The following is a 22,976-nucleotide window of genomic DNA, read 5'->3' as shown; positions in this document are numbered from 1 at the left end:
GACCGGATTCCTTCTCTTGCTTTATTTGCCTCCCTCGTTCAGCAAGGAATGGGGCAGAGGGCTCCCTTCCGCCGCCCCCCAGCCTCCCCACAACGCATCGTCCTGCCTCCAGCGCGGCCCTATGGACCTGCCCCACTCACTTCCTCCCGGGGGGGGGGGAATGCCCCGCCCCACTTTCCTGGGGGCACCTCTTCCTTGGCCTTCGGCTGGGCATGGTTGGGGAGGCAGTGCCCCCCAGCTGAGGCTAAAGCCCCTGCCCCCCTGCCTTGCCGGACGCCCCGCCCTAAGAAAGCCGCGTTGAGATTGGATGGGGCTAGAGGGTGATTGTCTTTGGGGGCGAGGGTGGGGCACGCCCCCCGCCCCCTCTAAGGCTGGCGCAAGGAAGCAAAGGGGTGGGGGGTGTCTCAGGGGTGCGAGTGTGCTGAGTGCCCCCAGAGGCGGCTGGGGGATGTGGGGCGACCCCTCTGCTCCGGGGCAAGAAGGCACTGGGGGTGGGGGGTGGCTGGTCAAGGCACTGGGGTGCCATCTCCAGGGCCCTTTCCGGCCGCTGCCCTGCGGGTCTCCGTCCATGCTGCCCGCCTCACACGGGCATGGGCATCTCGTTGTACTCGTCCACCCCTTCCCTCTCGTCCAGGATGGGCTCGGCCTCGGCTGCGTCCAGCTGTGGGGCAAAAGAGAGGGGGGGCTCAGCGGCAACGGGAGGAGGAGGAGGAAGGGGCGGCTTCTGCTCCCCCGCCACCCCCATCCCTGGGAGCAGAGGTGCCAGCGCAGCCCGCTTCCCCCCTGCCTTGTGAGGGCTCTGCGCCCGGCGGGGCCTCCTCTGCGTTGGCCACTTACACACTTCATCTCCCTCTCGGTGAAGATGCGGCTAAGCAGGCACATGCGCAGAGGGACCGTCAGGATGAGGATGAAGGGGAAGGCCAGCGAGGCCACCGTGGACATGACGGCCCACAGCACCGCCAGGCAGGCCAGCTGCAGCAGCGTGAAGAGATGCATCCGCAGCGTCCGCACCTGCAGGGCCACAAGCGCAGCGTCGGAAAGGGTACCCCGGGAGGTCATCCAGCCCAACCCCTGGTTACAGCTCCAGGATCCCTGGCAGGCGGCCGTCCAAGGAAGAATCGCCCTCCGCCTTCCCACCCCACTGGTCCCAGGAGAAGGGGGGCCAGACCTACGCCTTTTGGGGCTCAGACTGTTATGGGGGTCCCATCGCAACCAGCAACGAGGTCCAAATCACCCCATTCCCTATCCAGTGGGGTTTTTCCATGACAGAGCCCCACGTTAAAAAATTAAAAATTAGCTGCTACAATAGATTTTGATTAAAATGTCTTCCCTGGATTAGCTCACCTGTCAAAGTCACTGGGTTAATAAAAACACCCAGTGCCATATAGTTTTCCGGGCCCCACCTTGGACAAAAGATCCCTGCCTTGCACGGGGTTGGACTGGATGACCCTTGGGGTTCCCTTCCTACAATCCTGTGATTCTTTTCTGAGCCACACATTCGCATCCCGAGAGCTTCCTGGCCGTGACACTTTCTGGAGGCGATGCTGGGAGAATCTGAGCGCTCTTCAGCAGAACGGCCAACTTACCGCCTTTACACCTGTGCCGCAGATTCTCAGACTTTGGGATTGTTGAAATAGATGCCGCCAGAAATTAATCCGTTTCAGTCATGCATCTCAAACTGAGTCTACTGGGGCTGAAGGACCCTCTGGACTCTGGGGAAATGGGGCTCTGTGGGGTGCAAAGAGCCTCTCCTGGGCCTCTCCCCTCACCCCCCATGGGAGACCCACCTGCCCCCACCCCAAATCCCAGGCCAGGTCCCTCCCCTCTGACCTTCTTGACATAGGTGACGTCCGGGTGGTGCTTGGGGGGCATAAGCAGCAGGTGGAGTCGCTCGTAGAACTGGATCCCGTTCAGAGAGGTGACGCCCATGTAGAGGAAGATCCCAAAGAGGACGGCCAGGGGGATCTTGCGCAGAAGGTCGCCAATCACGATGGACAGGCCTGGAGAGGGAGGGGCAACAGGGCGGTTCAGCCGGAGTCCTGCCAGACCCCAACATCCATCCCCCCCCCCCCGGAGTGGGTCTGCCTCCCCCAATGCCCCCACTTTGGGGCATCTCCATCAAGCAAAGTGCCAAGATGGAGAATGCATGGAGAAGTATGATGATGCGTTTATACAAAATATAGTCATTTAAAAATAAACACGGACGTATTTGGATAATGAAACCAATACCTAGACAGGTACTGGTATATGGAATTGTAAGGGTTAACTCTTAGGACTCAGCGAAATGCCCATTTGATTACACTATAAAAATGAATCACCCGATGGCGCAAGAGAGCAGGACATTTTAAAACTTTTCCATAGAGATTTTCCCCTTTCATTATTCTGACTTATTTATAGCGTTTTTCCCCTGTGTCTAGATCAGTGGTTCCCAATTAGCTCATTACTGAGGACTCCCTATTTTTCAAAAGCCAAGCCACGGAACCCCTACTTTTAAAAATTTAGATAACTCTACGGGAGTTACCTCCACAAAGCAATTTTCGGAACAAAATGTGGGGTAGCCCCTAATATGCAAAGGATTTTAGGTATACTAAGAAACAGACTCGGACTGAGCGATATCTGAGAGTTTTCAGCATAGCGACATATCAGCAGCTAAACATTGTGATATTCCAATATATGTCTGAAATTGGAGATCAGGCGTGGGCTGAGGGAGGGAGCAATCCTAGAGATGAGGCGGGTGGGGGGCACACAGATCTGGCATGGGGCTGAGGGCTGGGCAGTGTCAGGTTTCCAACATTGTGGTATATCACCAGCTGAACATCGCCGTTTGGTGAGATGCAGCAATGTTGAAATGAGCTGCATTGGCTGGAGTCGGGGGCCAATGCACCTGCCTAATTCTGCCCCCCTGCTCAGCTGCAATGCAGGAGTTATTATTATTATTATTATTATTATTATTATTATTATTATTATTAATATTAATGCCCCGTCCATCTAGCTGGGTTTTCCCAGCCACTCTGGGCGGCTCCCAACCGAATATTAAAAACACAATACAGCATCAAACATTAAAAACTGCCTTCAAATGTCTTCTAAGAGTCAGATAGTTGTTTATTTCTTTGACATCTGACGGGAGGGAGCCACCACCTAGAAGGCCCTCTGCCTGGTTCCCTGTAACCTCACTTCTCGCAAGGAGGGAACCGCCAGAAGGCCCTCGGAGCTGGACCTCAGGGGGTGGAGACTCTCCCTCAGGGTCCTCCATGCCACTTTGAGGAGGGGGGCACTCCTGGTCCCCCCCAAAAGCAAGGAAGTCTTCCTTATTATTACATTTGCCTTTATCTCTCCTGGTCCTCCTCTTCCTCATCTGCAACCACCCTGCCAGGCAGGCTCCCCTGAGCGGCCCCTGGTGTGTTTGTGGGGGGTGGGCCCCCTTCCCCGGCCGGCGACTCACCCACAAGCAGTGCCACCACCAGCCCAGTGACGCGCTGCTCCTTGACCTCCTGGATCTTGGGCTTGTCCCCGGGCGCCACGGCCTTGCTCATGACGGTGAGGGCGTTGGCGTGGGTGACGGAGCGCACAGTGGCAGCCGCCAGCCAGGGCAGCCCAAAGAGGGCGCAGAAGCCCCCCATGGCCACAATCAGGAGCAGGTCCAGGTGGAAGCCGGAGCCCTTCTGCAGCTTCCGCTCCTTCTTGCTGATGATCAGCCTGCGGGGCGAGGAGGAAGCGGGCAAGGCGGTTAGGAGATGATATATAATGAATTGGAAAAACAGAAGTTTAGAATAACTCAAAGCCTTCCTTTGAGGAATTCTAGGAGCCAAAATCCCAAGGGAGCAGAAAATGCTATTTATGTGCGCAACCGCGGCTACGTGGATGTTACTGGCCCAGAGATGGAAAGAAGATAAAACAGAGAAGAATGGCAGATCTAGTGGATGGATCATGCCGAAATGAGGAAGATCAAAATTTTAATAACCTGATGAAGAGAGCACAGCAAAGGTTATATTTTCTGAGAATCCTCCGGAAAAACAATCTCTCAAAGGACCTGTTGATGGCATTTTACCATTGTACTGTTGAGAGTGTATTAACATGGTCTGTGTGTGTGGTTTGGGAGCTGAACGGTCAGGGAAAAAACAATGCTGTCCAGGGTTGTCAAGACTGCGGAGAGAATAATTGGGTGCACTCTTCCCACCTTGGATCAAATCTACGCTTCCAGGTGTCATAAGAAAACTGCAGAGATAGCGCAGGATAGTGCGCACCCCGGAAATGATCTCTTTCAGCTTCTGGAAGAAGGTCCAGGGTTATAAAGACTAGGACTAGCCACCTGAGAAACAGTTTCTATCCAAGTGCGATTTTGGTTTTAAATGCAGTGTAAGGTGGTCTCTGTGAGAGTATATTGTATTTAATTATGGGGTATCAGAGTTTTTAGGGGCTGACCAGGCTGCGATAGCTGGAACAGCAGGCTTGCTGGGTTTTGAATGTCTGATGTAGATTTTTTCAATTTCGTTGTTCTCTATGGGACAATGACAATAAAGATTATCATATCTTAAAAATAAGGAATGGGGAAAATTTATATTTTACCTTAAAAAGTATTGTAAACAGTTAAAATCGTTAGTAGGGTTGGGCGAACACTTGTAACAAGTTTAATGATGAACTTTGGACATAATGGAGATGTGAAATATTTGGACTGTTATAAAAGATGCAGGAGGAAGTGATTAATAAAAGGACCCGCAAAGGGGAGAAGTCCAGGAGATTCCTGGGAATATTGCTTTTATGTTGTATGTTGGTGTTTGTAAAATTTACAAGTGAAAACCAAATGAAATAAAAATAATATTAAGAAAGGAACCGGCGCCCCCTGAAGCCCCTTGGCCTGCCCTCCCCTCCCGGCTCCTAGAGAGGACCCCCCCAGCCAAAGGGTCCCCCTTGGGACAGACCCGGGCGTCCTGGGCGTGACTCACGTGGTGATTTGCGTCTCCATGAAGATGAGGATGAAGACCAGGACGGCCGGCAGGGCACTGGCCACCATCATCCAGACGGGGAAGGCCTGGCTCTCGCCCAGGGGGTTGATCACCCAGCCCCGCTTCTGGGGGTCCGTGACCGAGAAGCCGTGGGGCACCGAGAGTTTCTGCGGGGGAGGAGGGGAGAGAGGAGGTGGGCAGCGGGTGAGCGAGAGGGAGGAGAATCGTAGAAGGGGTTCCGGGGAGGGAAATGGCAGAGGGATCCCCAAAGGTCATCTAGTCCAACCCCCTGCAATGCAGGAATGTCCACCAAAGGAGCTAGCCAGGCACCCTCTCCTTAAAAACCTCCAAGGAAGGAGGTTGCTAAGATCCAACAATCTAGGCTTCCATATGTCAACCCTACAATAATCCACTAGGATGTAATAATGCACAATAAAAGGAACTCTCAGGATACCAGCAAATAATTAAATTGTTGTTGGTATCATTATTATTATTGGTATTGTTAACTGTTTCTGCCAAGTTCCAGTCCAGCACTGTAACCACTGCACAGCGCTGCCTGCCTCCTCCATTCCAGGATCCTTGGGGGCGCTGAGCCCACCTGCCTGCTCACCTGTGTGTAGGTGTCCCGGATGCTGTAGTCCACCAGCACCATGATGAGGATAGCGATGGGCACCCCGAAATCCCCAATCACACGCCGGACCTGCCCAGAGAGAAAGAGGGAGAGACTGGCTCAGCCCTGGCCTTCAAGAGCCGTTTCTGGTGAGCATGTGGCTTTAAGGCAAGGGGCCTCTGAGGGTGCGCAGAGTGCTCCCAGACCCTCCTGCCCCCTCCTCTGCCCCCTCTCGCCACCCCTCCATGTAATTTTTAATTTGAGCCCCATCTTTCTCTATTGCTGCACACAAAGCGGTTGAGAAGCTGAAGAAACCCCAAAAAGTTAAACGTAACAATACGATCCAACGCAAAAATATATAATCACAATTAAAAAAGGTTTTAATATAATGGCAGAGTTGGGGGAGACCCCTGAGGGTCATCCATCTCACCCGCCTGCAATGCAAGAATCGGTGACGGGGGGGCTATCCAATCTCTGCTTAAAAACCTCCGAGGAAGGAACTTTATAAAATAAAGCAACATTCGGCAATCTACTGGGTGCATAAGATGAACTTTCCAAATTCCTGCAAATAAGGGAATCCTCTCTCTCTCGGCAATTGCGGCCGTTCTCTTGCTCCCTGACCCCCCCCCCCCAGCAACGCACCCGTCCCGGGAAGAAGCGGCTGTTCTTGAACTTGCGCAGGAAGAAGGCGATGAAGAAGGTGCCGGCCATGAGAACCAGCGAGAGGAGGGCCGTGTTGGGCTGGCCGGTCACTTTGGCCACAGAGCGGACTGCCGTCCCGTTGCCCAAGACCAGGGTGGTGTTGCCGTCCAGGCTGATGTCGCCGGTGCCGTTGGCCTTGGTGCAGCTGTTGAGCGGGTGCTCCTGGAAGATCTGCCCAGAGACAAAACCTTTCCCGTTTGTTTCTTGCAAGGAATCCTTATCCTTCCTTGGCTGGTTTTTATATTGTTTCACAGAATGCTTTTAAACTGGTTTTCCACTGAGAGTGTATTTTGGCAGTGGGGGCATCTGTCTATCTCGAGAGACAATGGAGTGTGCCCTCTGGGGATGAATTCAAACTGCTGCCAAAATGAACTCTCCGGGGCACAAGATACAGGAGATAATATACAAATGGAAGACTGGGAAAAATTATGGAAAGTGAATTTAAAATTCGCTGATTGCATACTGTTAAAAGAGAAGTATATGAAAAGTATATGAAAATGATGTATAGATTACATCATTACATTACAGCTGTAAAAATTGCACAAATGTATAGAACAGTCTCCAACAAGTGTTGGAAATGTAAAGAAAAAGAAGGCACTTTTTTCATATGTGGTGGGATTGTAAAATAATCAAAATCTATTGGGAAATTATTTATAATGAAATAAAAAAAAATGTTTAAGATAGCTTTTTCATAAAAAGACCAGAAGCATTTTTAGTAGGCATTTCAGGTCAAGAGTTGCCAAAAGAGATGAAAAAACTAGGATTCTGTTAGCCCAAAGATGGAAAAATGAAGAAATACCAACAAAAGAATGGCAAGAAAAATTGATGGAATACACTGAAATGGCAAAATTAACTGGAAGACTATGAGATAAGGACAACAGAGACTTTAAGAAAGACTGGGAACCATTTATGTTATCCCTACAGAAACAATGTAAAGAGATGGACGCATTAGCAGGTTTTGATTCAACATTTGCAATTACCAAAACAAACGTAGAAAATACAACATTGAACTCGAAAAAACAATGATAAACATATTAGACTCCAAATTAAGAATAACAAAATATGCAGCAGAAATCTGTGGAAGAAGGTTGCAGGGGCTGCCCAGGCCTTGGGGTCCCCCTCATACGCTTTGAGCTTCAGGGCCCCCCAAATGTGGGTCCGCCACTGACCTTGATAAGCTTGAAGAAGGTCTCGTAGATGAAGATGAGGGAGATGAGGAAGGCGAAGATTTCCTGGGTGAAGCGGGAGACATAGCGCACCAGGAAGCTGCCCTCAAATGCCACCATGACCAGCACAATCAGGATGAGCCAGAATCCGATCCAGACGCGACCCACCAGGTAGTCCAGGCCCTGCGAGGTGCAGAACTGGGGCGGGGGGAAGGACAGGCAGTGAGGGGTGTCCTCCAGGGCCCCCCTCCCCACAGTCCTGGGTGGGGGCACCCGTCCACCTCTCTCTCTCTCTCTCTCTCTCTCTCTCCCTCTCTCTGTCCTCCTTTGGCAGAGAGATGCTCTAGGGAGAACCAGCCATCAGGCTGCAAGGGCCCAGCCCCCCTTCTAGTGGGAGACTGATTCGGTGGGCAAAGAGGTTGGGAGGCCACCAGCCATGGATCCTGGAGCTGTGACCCCTTCATTGCAGGGGTGGGCTGGACTACAGGACCTCTAGGGGTCCCTCCTGTTAAGGAAATACAGTGGTGCCTCGCAAGACGAAAATAATTCGTTCCGCGAGTCTTTTCGTCTTGCGATGTTTTTCATCTTGTGAAGCATGGTCTGTCGCAACTGCACCTCTTCAAGCGGCTTTAAGAAAAAAGCGCAAGACGTTTTCGTCTTGCGAAGCAAGCCCATAGGGAAATCCGTCTAGCGAAGCAACGCAAAAACGGAAAACCCTTTCGTCTAGCGAGTTTTTCGTCTTGCAAGGCATTCATCTTGCGGGGCACCACTGTACCAAAACCCTACTTGAAGGGTTTTCTCTAACCTGGCTGCGCTTTCTTGCTCGAACCAGACCGATGCTGAGCCTGCAGGACCAGATCAGGACAAAGCCGGGAAACCTTTGCAGTAGGGAACCCTGAGTTTTGGGATTTCCAACCTGGCAGTTCTAGGATTCCAACCCCCCCCCCCCCGCCCTAGGCCTTCGGAGGGGAGAGGAGGTCCTGCAGGATCGCAGCTCCGATGGGGAGTTTCAAGGGGGAGATGGGACGCTAGGGAATTGGGGGAGACCCCAACCCCCTGAGAAAACTCACCATGAAGAAGGCCTCCTCAAAAACGAGGAGGGGTCCTGAGAAGCCGATGACCAGGAGGGGCTGGGCGCCCAGCAGGCAGAAGAAGATGCCCTGGACCGAGGTGGAGATGATCAGCTCCGAGACCCCAATCAGCCCCTGCGTCTTCTCACCTGGGGGGGGGGGAGAGCAAGGCTCAGAGGGGGCTGGCCTACCTCTCAGGGCTGGCGTCCCAGAGCACCCCAAACCCAGCCTCAGCCCTGCAATTCCTGGGAAGGGCAGCTCCCCAAAGGCACAGGCAGTGCGGGGTCCGGCCAGGCTAGGCGGCCTCTGTGCCTCAATGTGGGGCGCTGGCCCCCCACTCACCCAGCAGCCCCCCAAAGGTGATGGCCGGCGACAGGGCAGCAAAGTAGATGAAGATGATGGCCGCCAGGCACTGGGCGTCCAGGGCGTCCCGGAAGTCGCTCAGGTATTTGGGGTAACGGCGGCAGACGTCCTGGACCAGACCCCCGAAAGGGCGCCCCGTTCGCCGGAGGGGGTCCGGCTCCTCCTCCTCCACCTTCAGCAGCGCTGTGGGGCAGACAGGGGGCGGCAGTGAGGGCGTGTCCCCCCAAGAACAGACTGAGACCACCCAACGCTGCAACGTATTTCCACGACTGTGTTGAACAAGTGGATGTTCGTGGCAGGGGGTTGGACTGGATGGCCTCTGGGGGCCCCTTCCAACCCTGCGATGCTACGATTCTCTCATTCCCGTATATATCCCCGGGATAGAAATATTTTAGATAATAACGGTAGCATTATGGCAAATCAACCAGTTGCATTTTGGCTCAGGAGGAAGCGAGAGCTTTCCAGGCTGCTGTGGCTTTGAGGCTGGTTTTGAACACGTTGCAATATATTTTGATTATCGTTTTTATTTATTTTTGTATATTTATTTATTTAGGTTTTTTAAATTAAACATTTAAAGTAATAAGCAGGACTAAGATGCCGAGATCTGCTCCAGAGATCCAGACCGTGGGGAGCCCCAAGAAATTAATAAATACATTTTGGACTATAATTTGATCTTTATTTTAGTTTTTTATTTGAAGGATTATGATTGGATATTTAATTGGATGTTTGTTATTGGAAAATCAATAAAATGATTTTTTTAAAAAATCAAAGTAATAAATCAACATACAATATCCACAGAATCTCCCGGACTTCCCTCCACCCCTTTGTGGCTCCTGTCATTAGTCCTGTCCTCCTGCATCGCCGGGGGTTGGACTAGATGACCCTCGGGGGTCCCTTTGCCCGAGAGCCAGTGCCTACCTTTCTCCTCGGGGGACTTGGGCTCCATGGCGGCCCCCAGGAGGAGGCGGCGCTCCTGCTCCTCCCTCCGCCGCAGCATCTCTCGCTGGAAGTGGGCCACGCTCCGCAGCAGCTCCTCGCCCTGCACCTCCGAGGGAGGAAGCACCACGCTGCAGTCCAGGAACTCGTTGATGGCGTGGAGCAGGTCCTGGCGGTCGTCGGCCAGGTAGGCGGCTTCGTGGAATTGCTGGGGGGAGACGGGCAGGTGAGGCCGGGGAGGGTGCCCCGCCGCGCGGGAGAGGAGGAGGAGAGGGTGGCGATGTCCTACCTTGTCGGACATGAGGGTGGAGATGGAGCGCCCGATCTCGTGGTAGTCCATGTTGGCGCTGCTGGGCCCCAGCAGGACAAAGAGGAAGCGCACTGGGACGGGCACCTCCAGGACCGAGTCCATCAGCGCCGCCTCCTGCAGCCGCACAAAGGCCATGGTGGGCTGGTCCAGGAACTCCACACTGCCTGCGGGGGAAGAGGGGGCGGCGGATGGGGGCCAAGGGCCACAAGAAAGGAGGGCTTCCTGACAGTCAGAGCTCTGGGAAAGTGGCAGCCCTGGCACCGTCTCCCTCGAGATGCTCTCCTGCCTGGCAGGTTGGACGGCCACCTGCCAGGGGCGCTTGAGCCGAGATGCCCCCTTGCATGGGCAGGAACGGGCACTTCAACTCAGCGCTGCAGGAAGGTCTTGTACCTGTCCTGAATCTTCCATCCTTCCACCTCACGCAGAGATGTAAGCCAGGAGCCAAATGGTTTTCATAAACCAGGCTGACGGGCGCCAAAACAGAATGCCTAGTTGCCATTTGGGGGCCAAAATAGAGCTCCAAAGTCGTATTTTCCAACCTGACTTGTTGGTTCTGATTGTGCAGATAAAAGAGAATGGATAGGATTCTGCATCTCCAGATGGTGGAGACGTCAGGCACCATCCTGGCAGCCAGGCATCTTCACTTGGCCACAAGTGGCAAATAGCCAGGCGCAAAGCACCGCATTTTTCGCTCTATAAGACGCACCAGACCATAAGACGCTAGTTGGCTGTCCTGGCTTATTGTTTAGCCGCGCGCAGCCTCTCCTGGGCAAGGGGAGCCTTCATCCCCTGCCCGGGAGAGGCTGTGCATGGCTAAGGCTCCCCCAAGAGCCGCGCTCCCTTTAAAGAGTGTGCGGAGTGTGTGTGCGGCTCTTGGGGGCTTTTCCCCGAGGAGGGAGAAGAGCTCCACGCAGCTCTTTAAAGGGAGCGCTGAGCAGAGCCTCCCGCCTGCATTCGCTCCATAAGATGCACTTTTTAGGAGGGGAAAAGTGCGTCTTAAAGAACGAAAAATACGGTATGCCTGGTGAATTTTGGACGCTGCCCTCGGGGTCCTTTCTGTGATTCCTAGTTCTCCTGTGCTCTGAGGGGATCCCTTCCAACAATTCTGTGATATTCCCTATCCCTGATTAAGTTTGGCGCTTTTGTTTTTGCTATTTATTTTGCCTTTTTGTTTTTGAGGCTTTTTCAATTAATTTGTTTTTGTGACTGTGTGGAACCCAGTTCAGCTACTGACTGATTATGTGACTTTGGAAATGGATAAAAGCCTCCCCCAGCCAAACAATGACTATCATCAGTGCATTTTTGTATTTTTCCATGTATAAGGTACCCCCTATTTTGGGGGATTCAAACTTAAGAAAATGCACTATGCACTAACCGTGTATAAGACGACCCCTTATTTTAGTCTTATACACAGAAATATAGTCTTATACATGGAAAAATACAGTAATTTTAATGTTTATCACCTACAATGCAGTGGAACCTCTGGTTGTGAACGGGATCCATTCCGGAGCCCCTTCGCAACTTGAGCAGAATGCAACCTCTGTTTGCACAGGTCGCGATTCACATCTTCTGCGCATGCGCGTGACGTCATTTTGAGCACATGCGCGAGCGACAAAACCCAGAAGGAACCCGTTCCGTTACTTCTGGGTCGCCATGGGACGCAACCTGAAAACGCTCAGCCTGAAGCAAACGCAACACGAGGTATGACTGTGCTGTCTTATTTATTCTATAGCACAGTACATAGATTATTGCTTTCATTTTATGGACTAGTGGTCTCGTTAGATAGTAAAATTCATGTTAAATTGCTGTTTCCAGGGTTTGTTTTTAAAAGTCTGGAAAGGATTAATTCGTTTTGCATTACTCTCTATGGGAAAGCGTGCCTTGGTTTTGGAACGCCTTGGTTTTGGAATGGGCTTCTGGAACGGATTAAGTTTGAGAACCAAGGTACCACTGCAAATAAATACTGGGGGGTCCCTTCCAGGCTATGATTCCATGATTCTCTGCCCCCCTGAGACTCTGCCCCTCCCTTACCCACAAGAACCACGGTGGCCTCTGCGTTGTCGGGGATCTTCTCCAACAGCTTCAGCTCGTGCTTCGACTTGGACCTGGTGATGGGGCCGGGGAGCGTGGGGGACGCCACTTCGCGCTGCAGAGACCCCCGGGTGGGGGGCGGGGAGAGTGAGAAGCAAGGTGGGGAGACTTAGCTGGCTGCCACGCATCCTTGGTGCACAGGCGCCCCCCCCCAGTCACCCCACCCAGCAGGGATTCCTGCATTGAGGGGGGTCAGGCTGGATGGCCTTTGGGGGTCCCTTCCCCACTTCCTCTCACCTCCTTCTCGATGTCCACCCGAGTCTCGTGCTCCCCGCCATGGCCCCCGATGAGGGGGTCGGTCACGGTGGGCTCGGCCCCCTCGCCGACGTGGTTGGCACTGTGGTGGTGGCCCAGGAGGGAGCCCAGGGATCCGGCCGAGATGTTGCGCGGGAAGGAGAACTCCTTCTCATCCGAGGGGTGGCTGCGAGGAAGGACAGCGCGTCAGGGAAGGGGGCTCCGTCCTAGGGGGGTTGGGGGGGCTTGTTGCAGACACCCACCAAGCCAAGGGAATCCTCCCTGGGATTATAGTATGACCCTTATTTCCTCCACGGAGGCCAGGGTGCAATACTCCCCCCCCCCCCCGTTTTTATCTTTGCAACAACAACATCAGAAGCCTGTTTAGGGAAGCTTTTAATGTTTAATAGGTTATTGTATTTTAGTGTTCTGTTGGAAGCCGCCCAGAATGGCTGGGGAAACCCAGCCAGATGGGCGGGGTGTAAATAAATATAATTATTATTATTATTATTATTATTATTATTATTATTATTATTATTATTTTATATATAATTCATTTATACTCCACCCATCTGGCTGGGTTGCCCAAGTCACTCTGGGTGGCTTCCAAGAAATAAAAACACAATAAAACATCAAACATTAATAGTAACCATCTGACCCAATATAAAAGCCACAATAACTTTAAAATAAAGCTTATGTCAAACAAAGCAACATTCCAGAATCCATTAGAATAGTAAACAGAATAGTAAGCAGTAAAATTAAACATCAGTAAATAGTAATAATAATTATTAAACAACAACCCTGTGAGGTGGGTCAGGCTGAGGGAGACTGGCTTCCGAGGTCACCCGCTGAGCTTCATGGCCGTATGTCGGGATTTGAACCCAGGTCCCTGCCAGATCCTGGCCTGACACTCAAACCTTGGGTCCGTGGGTGCTGTTGGACTACAACTCCCATCGTTCCCAACTGACGGTTCTGCTAGAGAGGGACGATGGGAGTGCAGCACCCAGGGACCCAAGGCGGAGAGAGAGGCTGCTCTACCCACTCTGCCACGCTGTCTATATGATGCCAGAGCTGGCAGGAGGAGGAGCCAGAAACTGCCCCCCCCCGCTTGCCTCACCTGTGCTTGAGGAGCAGCGCCCGCAGCACGTTGGCGCGGTCCTCCGCTCGGATCTGGTCCGAAATGATCATCTGCTCCACGACTTGGTGTGCCACCCCTGGCAGGGTCTTCTGGTCCAGGTCAAGGAGGACGGCCCCTGGGGAGAGAGAGCGAGGGGGCACTAGTCCCATAGACTCCCCCCGAAAAGTTCTTCACTGAGCCCCATTTCCACCCAGCCCCTCCTGCTGCAGTGAGTTCCACAGCTCCCCAGGGGGCCTGGGGGATTCCGCATTGGACTTGCTGCCCCCACCCCAAAAGAACCAGACCTGGCATCCCCCGTTAGCTTAACTAGTTGAGGGGGGGGGCAGAAAATGCCAGGGTCGCAGGTTTGATGCCCATATGGGCCACCTGCATAGTCCCCCTGCCCTCTCATCGGAGGGCACTGGATTCTGGAGCTGCGATTCCGGCATCGCAGGGGGTCAGACTAGATGGCCCTCGGGGTGCCCTTCCAACTTGACGTTTCTACAAGCTACAAGGCAGGAGATTCTGGCTCAGCTCTGATGCCAGTGGAGGATCTCTCCTTCCTGGCAGGCCTTTAAGTGGAGCTTGGCTGGCCCTCTGCCAGGGAGGCTTCAGCTGAGATTCCTGCATTGCCGGGGGTTGGTCTGGATGACCTTTGGGGTTCCCTCCCAACTCTAGAATTCTAGGATGGGTTTATTTGGAAGCCGTATTTTTGGCATTGAATCAAATTGTTGCACTGTATATTTTGGGTTTGCGTGTACCAATCCGGAAAGACAGGCTCCAAATTGAAAGTTGGAACAGGGGAATGGGAAGAGGAGCTGGAGGCAAAAGATGCCTGCCTTGCAGGGGTTGGGCTGGATGACCCTCAGGGGTCCCTTCTGACTCTACGATTGGATGCCCACCGGTCAGGGATTCTGGAGCTGTGATTCCGGCATCGCAGGGGGACTAGATGGCCCTCTGCCATGGAGGCTTCTGCTGAGATTCCTGCCTTACAGGGGGTTGGTCTGGATGACCTCGGGGGGTCCCTTCTGACTCTATGAATGAGCCTGCCCTCTCCCGGTGCCCCTCTGCCCTGCCCACCGTGAGCCAGGGTCCTGCGCAGCTCCAGCAGGCTCCGGAAGGAGAGGGAGGCCACGTGGGGCTTCCCCCAGCGATCCGTCTCCTCTTCCACGTCCTCCTCAAACTTGATCCATCGCGCCGTCTCCTTCCACTGCATCTCCTGGTTCTTGTCCACAATCAGCTCGTTCAGCTCCACAAAGACCTGGGCCGGGCGGAGAGGGTCAGAGGGTGGGAAGAGCGGCTTGCCAAATCATTGGAGTATTCCAATATGTCCCAAACACAGAGATCGGAAGGATCTCAAAAGAGAAGATAGACAAGGACTGGAAGGTGTTTAAAGGATATTTGCAAAATCACATTGAAAAACCAGAACTCCTATTGGAATAAACAAGTTCCGTTATAAATACCGAAACACCAAATAATATGGATAACAGAAAAAGAAGTAGAAAGTTGGTTTAATAGTGTGTGAAAGTAAGTAATAGAAATGGAAAGAAATTGCAATTGAGTAGAAGTCTAGCACAGGGATGGTGGTGGGAAAAGGAAGCATGTGCGGGATTGAGTGTGGGTTGGTAAGAATATTTTTAAGGATTGTATGAAATGTATGTTTGTTTGTATATCTGTAATATGTATGTATAAATGTATTAATGTTGAATTCTCTCAATAATCTATCTATCATCTATCTATCTATCTATCTATCTATCTATCTATCTATCTATCTATCTATTTCAAAGGAAGAGCGCTGGTTGGATCAGGGCCAAGGAGACCCACAGAATCCAGGCTCCTGTCCTCGCAAGGGCTGTTCAGACGCAGGATTCAAACACGAGAGCAGCCCTCTCCCCCTCCTGTGCTTTCCAGAAATGGGGTTCAGAAATACTTGCGGCCTCTGATTCTGACTAACAGCCCAGATCAGAACTTGGGGGGGCAGGAGAATTTGGGGTGATGGCCAAGGAACCTCCTCTTCCTGCAAGGGGGTGTCGCTGAGCCCCCCAGGATCAGAAACACCACAGGTCCCCCCCACCCCAAGGGAATTTCCACAATCCAGGCCTGGATTTGTGGGGAGCAAGTGGCAGGTGGAGGAAGAAGACCCCCCAACCTAGGGGTCTCTGATAGCCCTACAACATCGGGGGCCAGCGTCCAGTTTGCCCCAGTGGTCCCTCAGCCCGCTGGCTGCGCCCCCTCCTACCCACAGCTTCCTGCCAGGGGGTGGCAAGGAAGGCCCCCACCAGCGGGTGCAAAACCTGCTAAAAATGTTTCCATAAATATTTTTGATGGAAGTCAAAAAAATTTGATTAAGATGTAAAAATATGTTTAATTACTGTTGAAAATGGTATGTTAAAAAACTAATAAAAATTTATATATAAAAAAAATGTTTCCACAAATATGTCTATAAAAATATCAATTATTGCCTCATAAGAAAAGGTCTTAAATAGAGGGTTTTTACATGATATGTGGGTTTTCCCTGTGCCACATTCCCTAGGGGGCGCAATCTGGATGGTCCTGCCAGGGGCGCGAGATCACCCAGCTACGGCTCTGCCTCTTGCCCCCCAGCAGGCCACAAATCGCCCCCCCCTGCTCACCTCGTGGGGCTGCCGGTCCTGCTTCCTCTGCCGGGCGCTGGGCTCCTTGCGGTCCTTGCCAATGTGGACCACCTGGCCTTTGGCGCTCTTCCGGACCAGGTGGCGCCGCACCCCAGGAACGTCCTCGAACCTGTGGCCTGCGGGGTGGAAGGACAGAAGGCCCTGAGTGGGGGGTGCAGAGAAAGGCCCTGATCCGCCCTCCTCACGGCTCCCCTACATCCATTCCAGCCTCTTCAGGTGCCACCTGAGAAAGGTGTAGCACCTCGGCCCCAGGCGCTGGCACGCCATTGGTCAGAAAGAGCCTGGGGTCCCTCCCTCCAAAGATAGGGGAGGAAGACCCCCAGGGATCCAGGCCAGGCTTTCTATTATTGCTGCCTACTTGCGAGTAAACCAGAATGATGACAGCCACTAGGATGAGCCCAGTTTTGGGGCTCAGAATATTCTGTGTTCTGCTTGGACCTCGTGCCCACTTTCCCTCTTCTGTGCAAAAAAGTTTCCCGATTTGACCGCCAGAGACCCCCTGGCAAGACCGCAGGGCTGTTGTGTCGCAGCTGGGTCATTTGTCAGTTTGAAAAAATCCACTCCTGCCTTTCGGGGGGGGGTTGGACTAGATGCCCCTTGGGGGTCCCTTCCCTTCCAGGATTCGAAGGGGCAGAATTAAAGGAAGGAACATCCAGCGAGCGGAAAAGCCCACCTCCATGCCACGGATGGCAACAGGACAGCCCAGGCTTCTTCAACCTCAGCCCTCCAGATGTTTCTGGCCTACAACTCTCAGGATCCCTAGCGAACAGGACCAGCGGTCAGGGATGATGGGAAATGTAGTACCAAAACATCTGGAGGGCTGAAGGTTGAGGGAGCCTGGGATATACTATATAGTTTTGTAGCCGTAATTCTGTTTAATGGTTACTTTGTTATTGCTGTTACCCTCTGTTTTTAAAAAGGTTTCTTAATGTACCGGTATTCTCTTCCTCTCTTTCTGTTTTCTATTCGTTCCTTTTTCTTCTCCCTTGTTTACTTTTATTTACTATAATCACAAGGAGCTTTTTGCCTTTGGAGAGAGAGATATTCCCAGCAAAGGCAAGCTGCCCAGAATAATAATAATAATAATAATAATAATAATAATAATAATAATAATAATAATTAGTGCTTCCTGCGTCCCAGGAAGGCCACTCTCTGCAGCCCACAAAAGACTGGGATGCAACAAACGTGTCTGGCTCAGAAGTGCCTCCAACAGACTACGGTATTTTTCTCTCCCTAAGACGCACCTGAACATAAGATGCACCTAGTTTTTAGAGGAAGAAAACAAGAACAAATATTCTGAACCAAACAGTGGATGTAAGATTTTTGTGGTTCATGCTGTAGCCACAGACGTGTGATCGGATGGTGAATTTGGGGTGACCCAATGCAAAAATCCTGAGGATCCATGGGCTTTTACCTCCCCGCTCCCAGACAGCCTCCTTTATCTCTAGAGTCCCTTATCTCCTTCCCGATCCCACCGATCAGCTGCTTCCTTTCAACACTCCCTTCCCTCTTGTTTGCCTTACTGTCTTTTCCTTAGCAGTTTTTTGCTCCTCCTTTTCTTCTAATTTCTCTCCTAATTGATTTAGTCTTCCTGTTTCTGATCAGTGGCTTTGTTTCAACACCCCCTTCCCTCTTTCAAAAAAAGAAAAAAAGAGCATAATCTGCTTTTTGCCCCTGGGCAATTCTGCTCCAGGGACCACACATTCGCTCCATAAGACATTTCCCCTTACTTTTTAGGAGGAAAAAGGTGCGTCTTTTGGAGCGACAAATACGGCAACTCACAAAACCCTTTATACTCTGCTGCACGACCCCCCCTGCCAGGCAGGCCACTGCCAGAATACTAATACTTTACATACTGCCCTTTATCAAAAGATCCCATTAAGAACACATTTGATGGAGCATCAATAATAAAGAACAAGCATAAAAAATAATCCTAAGAGCAGCTTTAACAGGCCAAAGATGGTTTCATGGCTTTGCCTGAGAAAGTGTCTGGTGCCAGGCAGCCAGAGGGCATCCCAGCTGGTGGATTCGCACCCAGGACTCCTCCTCCCCTGTGCTCCCCCCGCCCTGCCCCCCGCCACTCACTCTTCATGAAGTCCAGGTCGGCGGAGGCCAGGGTCTGGGCCTCGGACTCATCTGTGGGCACCTTGGGGTAGCGGGTCTGTTCGATGCCCGTCATGCTGCCGATGCGCCGGCGCTCGTTGAGGTTGTAGCTGCGGTGCCCGGGCTGGGACTTGGAGAGCGCCCTCCCGGGGGAGCCCGCCTCGGCCATGCTGGGTGTCTCCGTGCCCGCGGGTTCCTCGGCATCTGAGCTGTGAGAGAGGCAGACTCACAGGCGGGCACCGCGCCCGCCTCAGGCGCCAAGGAGGCAGCTCTGGGGCGCTGGCATAAAGTGAGGGGAACCTCCTTTCCCTCAACAACTGGGCACCGGTTTCCCCACAAAATCACCTTGCCCCAGACCTGCCCGCTTGGCTGCTTCGATCGGCACAACTGGCACTCTTACGGGTGCCGCGCAACGGCCAATCTTGCAGGGTGGCAGCCCCTATAACCTTTGGAACTCCCTGCCTAGGGATCTCAAGGTGCCTTCCCTGCTCTCTTTTCAGCACCTGCTAAGAACCTTCTTGCTCAGACAGGCCTGGCCAGACGCTCAAAAACCGGCAGCGAGTTTTAATTCTGTTTCTAGTCGGTTTCAACTTTTAGGAAGCCTCCTGGTTGGTCATTCTTGTCTTTGGAAAACGGCTCTGAGGGTTTCTTAACGTGCGACTCCAAAGACTGACCACACTTGCAACTGATGAACGGACTTCCTTGGTTTGGACAAATATATTGATACCTGAAACGAATTTATATGGAATCGGGGGGGTTATTAGTGACCATTTATAGATTAGGATGATTATATCACTTCTCTATAGAATAATCTATAGAAAGGAAAGGGACTTAATTATTACACTGTGCGTTCTGCATGTTTTCTGTCTTCTCCTCTGTCTTTCTTTTTCCACACTCTTTTTCTTTTCTCTCTCTCTTGATTTTTCTTTTATACATGAAAACCTTTCAATAAAGTATCAATTAAACAAAAAAGACGTTCAAGCAGCACATGATTTCATGCAACAAATAGCCTGATTTCAGATGCTGTGGGGAGAGACCCCCCCCCCCACTTCACGCAGGAAGAATCAACCAGCCCCTGAGCCAGAGCCGACCTTCTTTCAGGGACCCCCCAGGAGGGAGGAGGTGCCCCAAACCCTCTCCCACCCCCTGCACTCCCCCCCAGCTGAAATCCGCTGCTCAGGGCAGACCCCCTCCTTCCTCTGGACCCCTGCAAAACCCCCTCCCTTCAGGCCCCCGCCAGCCCCCGGCCCTCACTCACCTGCCTGCTTTGGCCCCCTTGGGAGCTGGGGAGCCCCCAGAGTCCGTTGAGGAGCTATGGGGCATTGTGGGGCTGGCTGCCCCCTCCGCCGGCCGGTCTACTCCATCGTCCTCTTGCAAGAAGAACTGAGGGGAGAGAAGCGGGGGTCAGGGGCTGGGGCTGGGGGGCTCCCCTCCCCTCCTCGGCCTTCTGCGGCCAGGAAGGAGCAAGAGATCCTGGTGGTGGGATGGTCTCCCTCGAGAAAAGGGGGGCTCTTCTTGGAGGCTTGGATGGGGTCCCTCAGGGGATGTTGGCTTTGTATTTTAATCTTGTTTTTTTAAGTTGTTTTTCAATCAATTGTTTTATATTTGGTGTTAGCCGCCCTGAGCCCAGTCTTGGCTGGGGAAGAAGAAGAAGAAGAGGAGGAGTTTGGATTTGATATCCCGCCTTTCACTCCCCTTCAGGAGTCTCAAAGCGGCTAACATTCTCCTTTCCCTTCCTGCCCCACAACAAACACTCTGTGAGGTGAGTGGGGCTGAGAGACTTCAAAGAAGTGTGACTTGTCCAAGGTCACCCAGCAGCTGCAGGTGGAGGAGCGGAGATGCGAACCCAGTTCACCAGATTACAAGTCCACCGCTCTTAACCACTACACCACACTGGCTCTGGAGGGCGGGGTATATATAAAAATTATTATTATTATTATTATTATTATTATTATTATTATTATTATTACAGTATTATTATTGAGGGGGTTGGGCTAGATGACCCTTGGGTCCCTTCCAACACGACAGTTCTACGAACTTACAAACCCCTTTGCCACTTCCACCACCATCCTGAGCTCCGGGGGGGGGGGGGTGGCCTTGGTCATAGCTCAGAGGATCAATCCCCAGCCTGTCCTGGGATTGCAGAATTGCTGAGTCGGGAGAGAACCCCAAAGGTCATCCAGACCAACCCCCGGCAGTGCAGGAATCTCAGCTGAAGCCTCCCTGGCAAAGGGCCGCCCCAGCTCTCCCAGGAAGTCTCCCAGCAAGGAGAGATCCTCCACTGGCATCAGAGTTGAGCCAGAATCTCCTTCCTTGTAGAAATGTCAAGTTGGAAGGGGTACCCAAGGGCCATCTAGTCTGACCCCCTGCGATGCCGGAATCGCAGCTCCAGAATCCCTGACTGGTGGGCATCCAATCGTAGAGTCAGAAGGGACCCGAGGGTCATCCAGCCCAACCCCTGCAATTCTGGGATCCCAGACTGGTGGAAACAGCCTCCCTGCCTGAACTGCTGCCGGTCCGTGCCGTCCCTCTGAGCACGTCCTCCTGCCCCCCCGACCTACCTGCACCCCCTCTGGAGAGCCCTGCAGGAGCATCAGGTCCTCGGAGGCCTGCTCCGTCTCGGTGTCGCAGGTGTCCTCGTCGGCCTCCTCCTCCCCCTCCTCGGCCTCCTCCTCCTCCTCCTCCTCGATGGTGGGGGTCTCCCCGGGGACGGAGGGGCGCTGCGGCTGCGGCTGCTTCTCCTTCTTCTTCTTCTTGGCCTTCCTGGAGACGCCCTTCTTCCTCCGGGGGTCCGAGGGAAGGTGGCTGGACAGCGGGTGGTGGATGTGGTGGGACGACTGGCGGTGGTCTGCGGGGGGGAAGCGGGAAGCGGTGTTGGGGGGGCGATTCTGGGGAGGAGGGGGCCTCCAGGGCCACCTGGAAGCCGGCCCAGAATCACAGATGCTACTTAACACCAGTGAAGTTAGCAAAAATGTATCATAAATGCTGGAAATATCAGGAAAAAGAAGGAACTTTTCACCACATGTGGTGGACATGCCCCAAAGTAAAAGGCTTCTGGGAAAGGATTTATAATGAACTGAAAAAAGTGTTGAAAAACACATTTATTAAGAAACCAGAAGCCTTTTTACTTGGTATAGTGGGGGGTGAAATCCCCAAAAAGGATGTTACTTTTTTTCTGTATGCCACAACAGCTGCGAGAATATTGCTAGCAAAGAATTGGAAGAAACGAGATTTACCAACTATAGAAGAATGGCAGATGAAGATGATGGACTCTATGGAACTTGCCAAACTGACCGGGAGACTCCGAGACCAGAGAGAAGAGGTGGTGGAAGAAGATTGAAAGAAGTTTAAGGAATATTTGGAAAAAAAATGTTAATATTTAAATCTTAGAATAGCTTTGGAAGTGGATTTAGGCTGTAGGGTTAGAAGTAGAAGATAGGGTATTTTAAAATAGTATTTGTAAGTGATAAAATGTGAAGATTTTTATGGTAAAAGTAAGCGTTATAAAAAATGCTTAAAAATTATGATATATGTAATCTGTAAAGATGAGGTAAAATGAAAATCAGATAGGGGGGACTTGGGGAAGCCCACCTAACAATGTTTAGGAAAAAATAAGGATAAGACAATAATTTGTTTGTATTGTTTTTCTGTTTCTGTTGTTTAGTTGTGTTATAAAATGAATGAATTTTTTTTTGGGGGGGGGGGAACAAAAGGTAGAAGAAGCAAGAAGGGGGTTATCTCTCCTGGATCTGGTCCTGACCAACAGGAAGGAACCGATGGTCCAAGTAGAAGAACTGGGAAACTGGGTTTATCATATGTGGTGGTCTTGAAATAAGGGCAAAGCTTACGGGGAAATGATATATAATGAATTGAAAAGGATGTTTAAAATAACTTTTATATAAACAAACAAACCAACAAACCAGAAGCATTTCTTTCAGGAATGATAGGGACAGAATTACCTAAATTGTATAGCAATTTATTTATGTATGCAACTAAAGCAGCAAGAACATTGCTTGTACCCAAAATGGAAAGAAGCAGAAGTCCCAGCAAAGGAAAAATGGAGACAAAAACTTATGGAATACAGTCATACCTCGGGTTACAGCCGCTTCAGGTTGCGTTTTTTCGGGTTACGGACTGCCGAAACCCGGAAGTACCGAAACAGGTTACTTCCGGGTTTTGGCGGCTGCGCAAGCACAGAAGTGCCGGATCGCAACCGCGTGTGCAGAGACGTGGGTTGTGAACGTACATCCCGCAGGGATCACGTTCGCAACCCGACCGTCCACTGTATACCAAAACTTCCTGGAAGAATAAGAAATCAATATATTTTTTTTATAAAAGAATGGAGATGGTTTATTGAATATTGACAGATACCGTATCTTTCGCCCTATAGGACGCACTTTTCCCCCTCCAAAAATGAAGGGGAAATGTGTGTGCGTCCTATGGGGCGAATGCCATAGGAGCGCGCCCCGGGCTTCGGGCAGATATCCGCAAGCCTTGGGAGCCTGGCGTGACTTCCTGCCAGGCTCCCCAGGCTTGCAGATAGCAGCCTGTTCTGGGGGCTGGGGTCGGGGGAAGCTCGGGGATCCCCCGCCCCCGCCCCGTGCCTGGGAAAAAAAATAATAACCCCCCCCTTTATTTCTCCCCCCCAAAACTAGGTGACCCTATGGGCCGGTGCGC

The 22,976-nt window shown here is 51.9% G+C and overlaps 1 protein-coding gene across 9 annotated transcripts in view; it reads right to left on the bottom strand.

Moving 5' to 3' along the window:
* Positions 1–7: 7 nt before the first annotated feature.
* Positions 8–22,976, bottom strand: part of SLC4A2 (solute carrier family 4 member 2) — a 58,408-nt gene continuing 35,439 nt past the window's right edge. For 8 of the 9 annotated variants that reach the window (XM_083466628.1, XM_083466627.1, XM_083466633.1 and 5 more), the window contains 20 exons: positions 20,861–21,147; positions 19,558–19,682; positions 18,282–18,508; positions 16,176–16,312; positions 14,623–14,803; positions 13,543–13,678; positions 12,429–12,612; positions 12,132–12,246; positions 10,080–10,264; positions 9,773–9,998; positions 8,834–9,037; positions 8,492–8,640; positions 7,425–7,619; positions 6,196–6,426; positions 5,554–5,643; positions 4,944–5,110; positions 3,443–3,696; positions 1,831–2,000; positions 838–1,011; positions 8–661 (listed from right to left, as the gene is read on the bottom strand). In XM_083466628.1, the coding sequence (XP_083322754.1) occupies positions 581–661; positions 838–1,011; positions 1,831–2,000; positions 3,443–3,696; positions 4,944–5,110; positions 5,554–5,643; positions 6,196–6,426; positions 7,425–7,619; positions 8,492–8,640; positions 8,834–9,037; positions 9,773–9,998; positions 10,080–10,264; positions 12,132–12,246; positions 12,429–12,612; positions 13,543–13,678; positions 14,623–14,803; positions 16,176–16,312; positions 18,282–18,508; positions 19,558–19,682; positions 20,861–21,147 (3,518 nt within the window). In that variant the 3' untranslated portion in view covers positions 8–580. The remainder of the gene's footprint in view (positions 662–837; positions 1,012–1,830; positions 2,001–3,442; positions 3,697–4,943; positions 5,111–5,553; positions 5,644–6,195; positions 6,427–7,424; positions 7,620–8,491; positions 8,641–8,833; positions 9,038–9,772; positions 9,999–10,079; positions 10,265–12,131; positions 12,247–12,428; positions 12,613–13,542; positions 13,679–14,622; positions 14,804–16,175; positions 16,313–18,281; positions 18,509–19,557; positions 19,683–20,860; positions 21,148–22,976) is intronic. The other variant, XM_083466634.1, reaches the window with a different exon arrangement.

Source organism: Podarcis liolepis (genome assembly GCF_965112155.1).
Source record: "Podarcis liolepis genome assembly, chromosome: 12".
NCBI lineage: Eukaryota > Metazoa > Chordata > Lepidosauria > Squamata > Lacertidae > Podarcis > Podarcis liolepis.
Note: the sequence above shows the minus strand (reverse complement) of the source record. Positions and strands in the feature narration are given on the sequence as shown.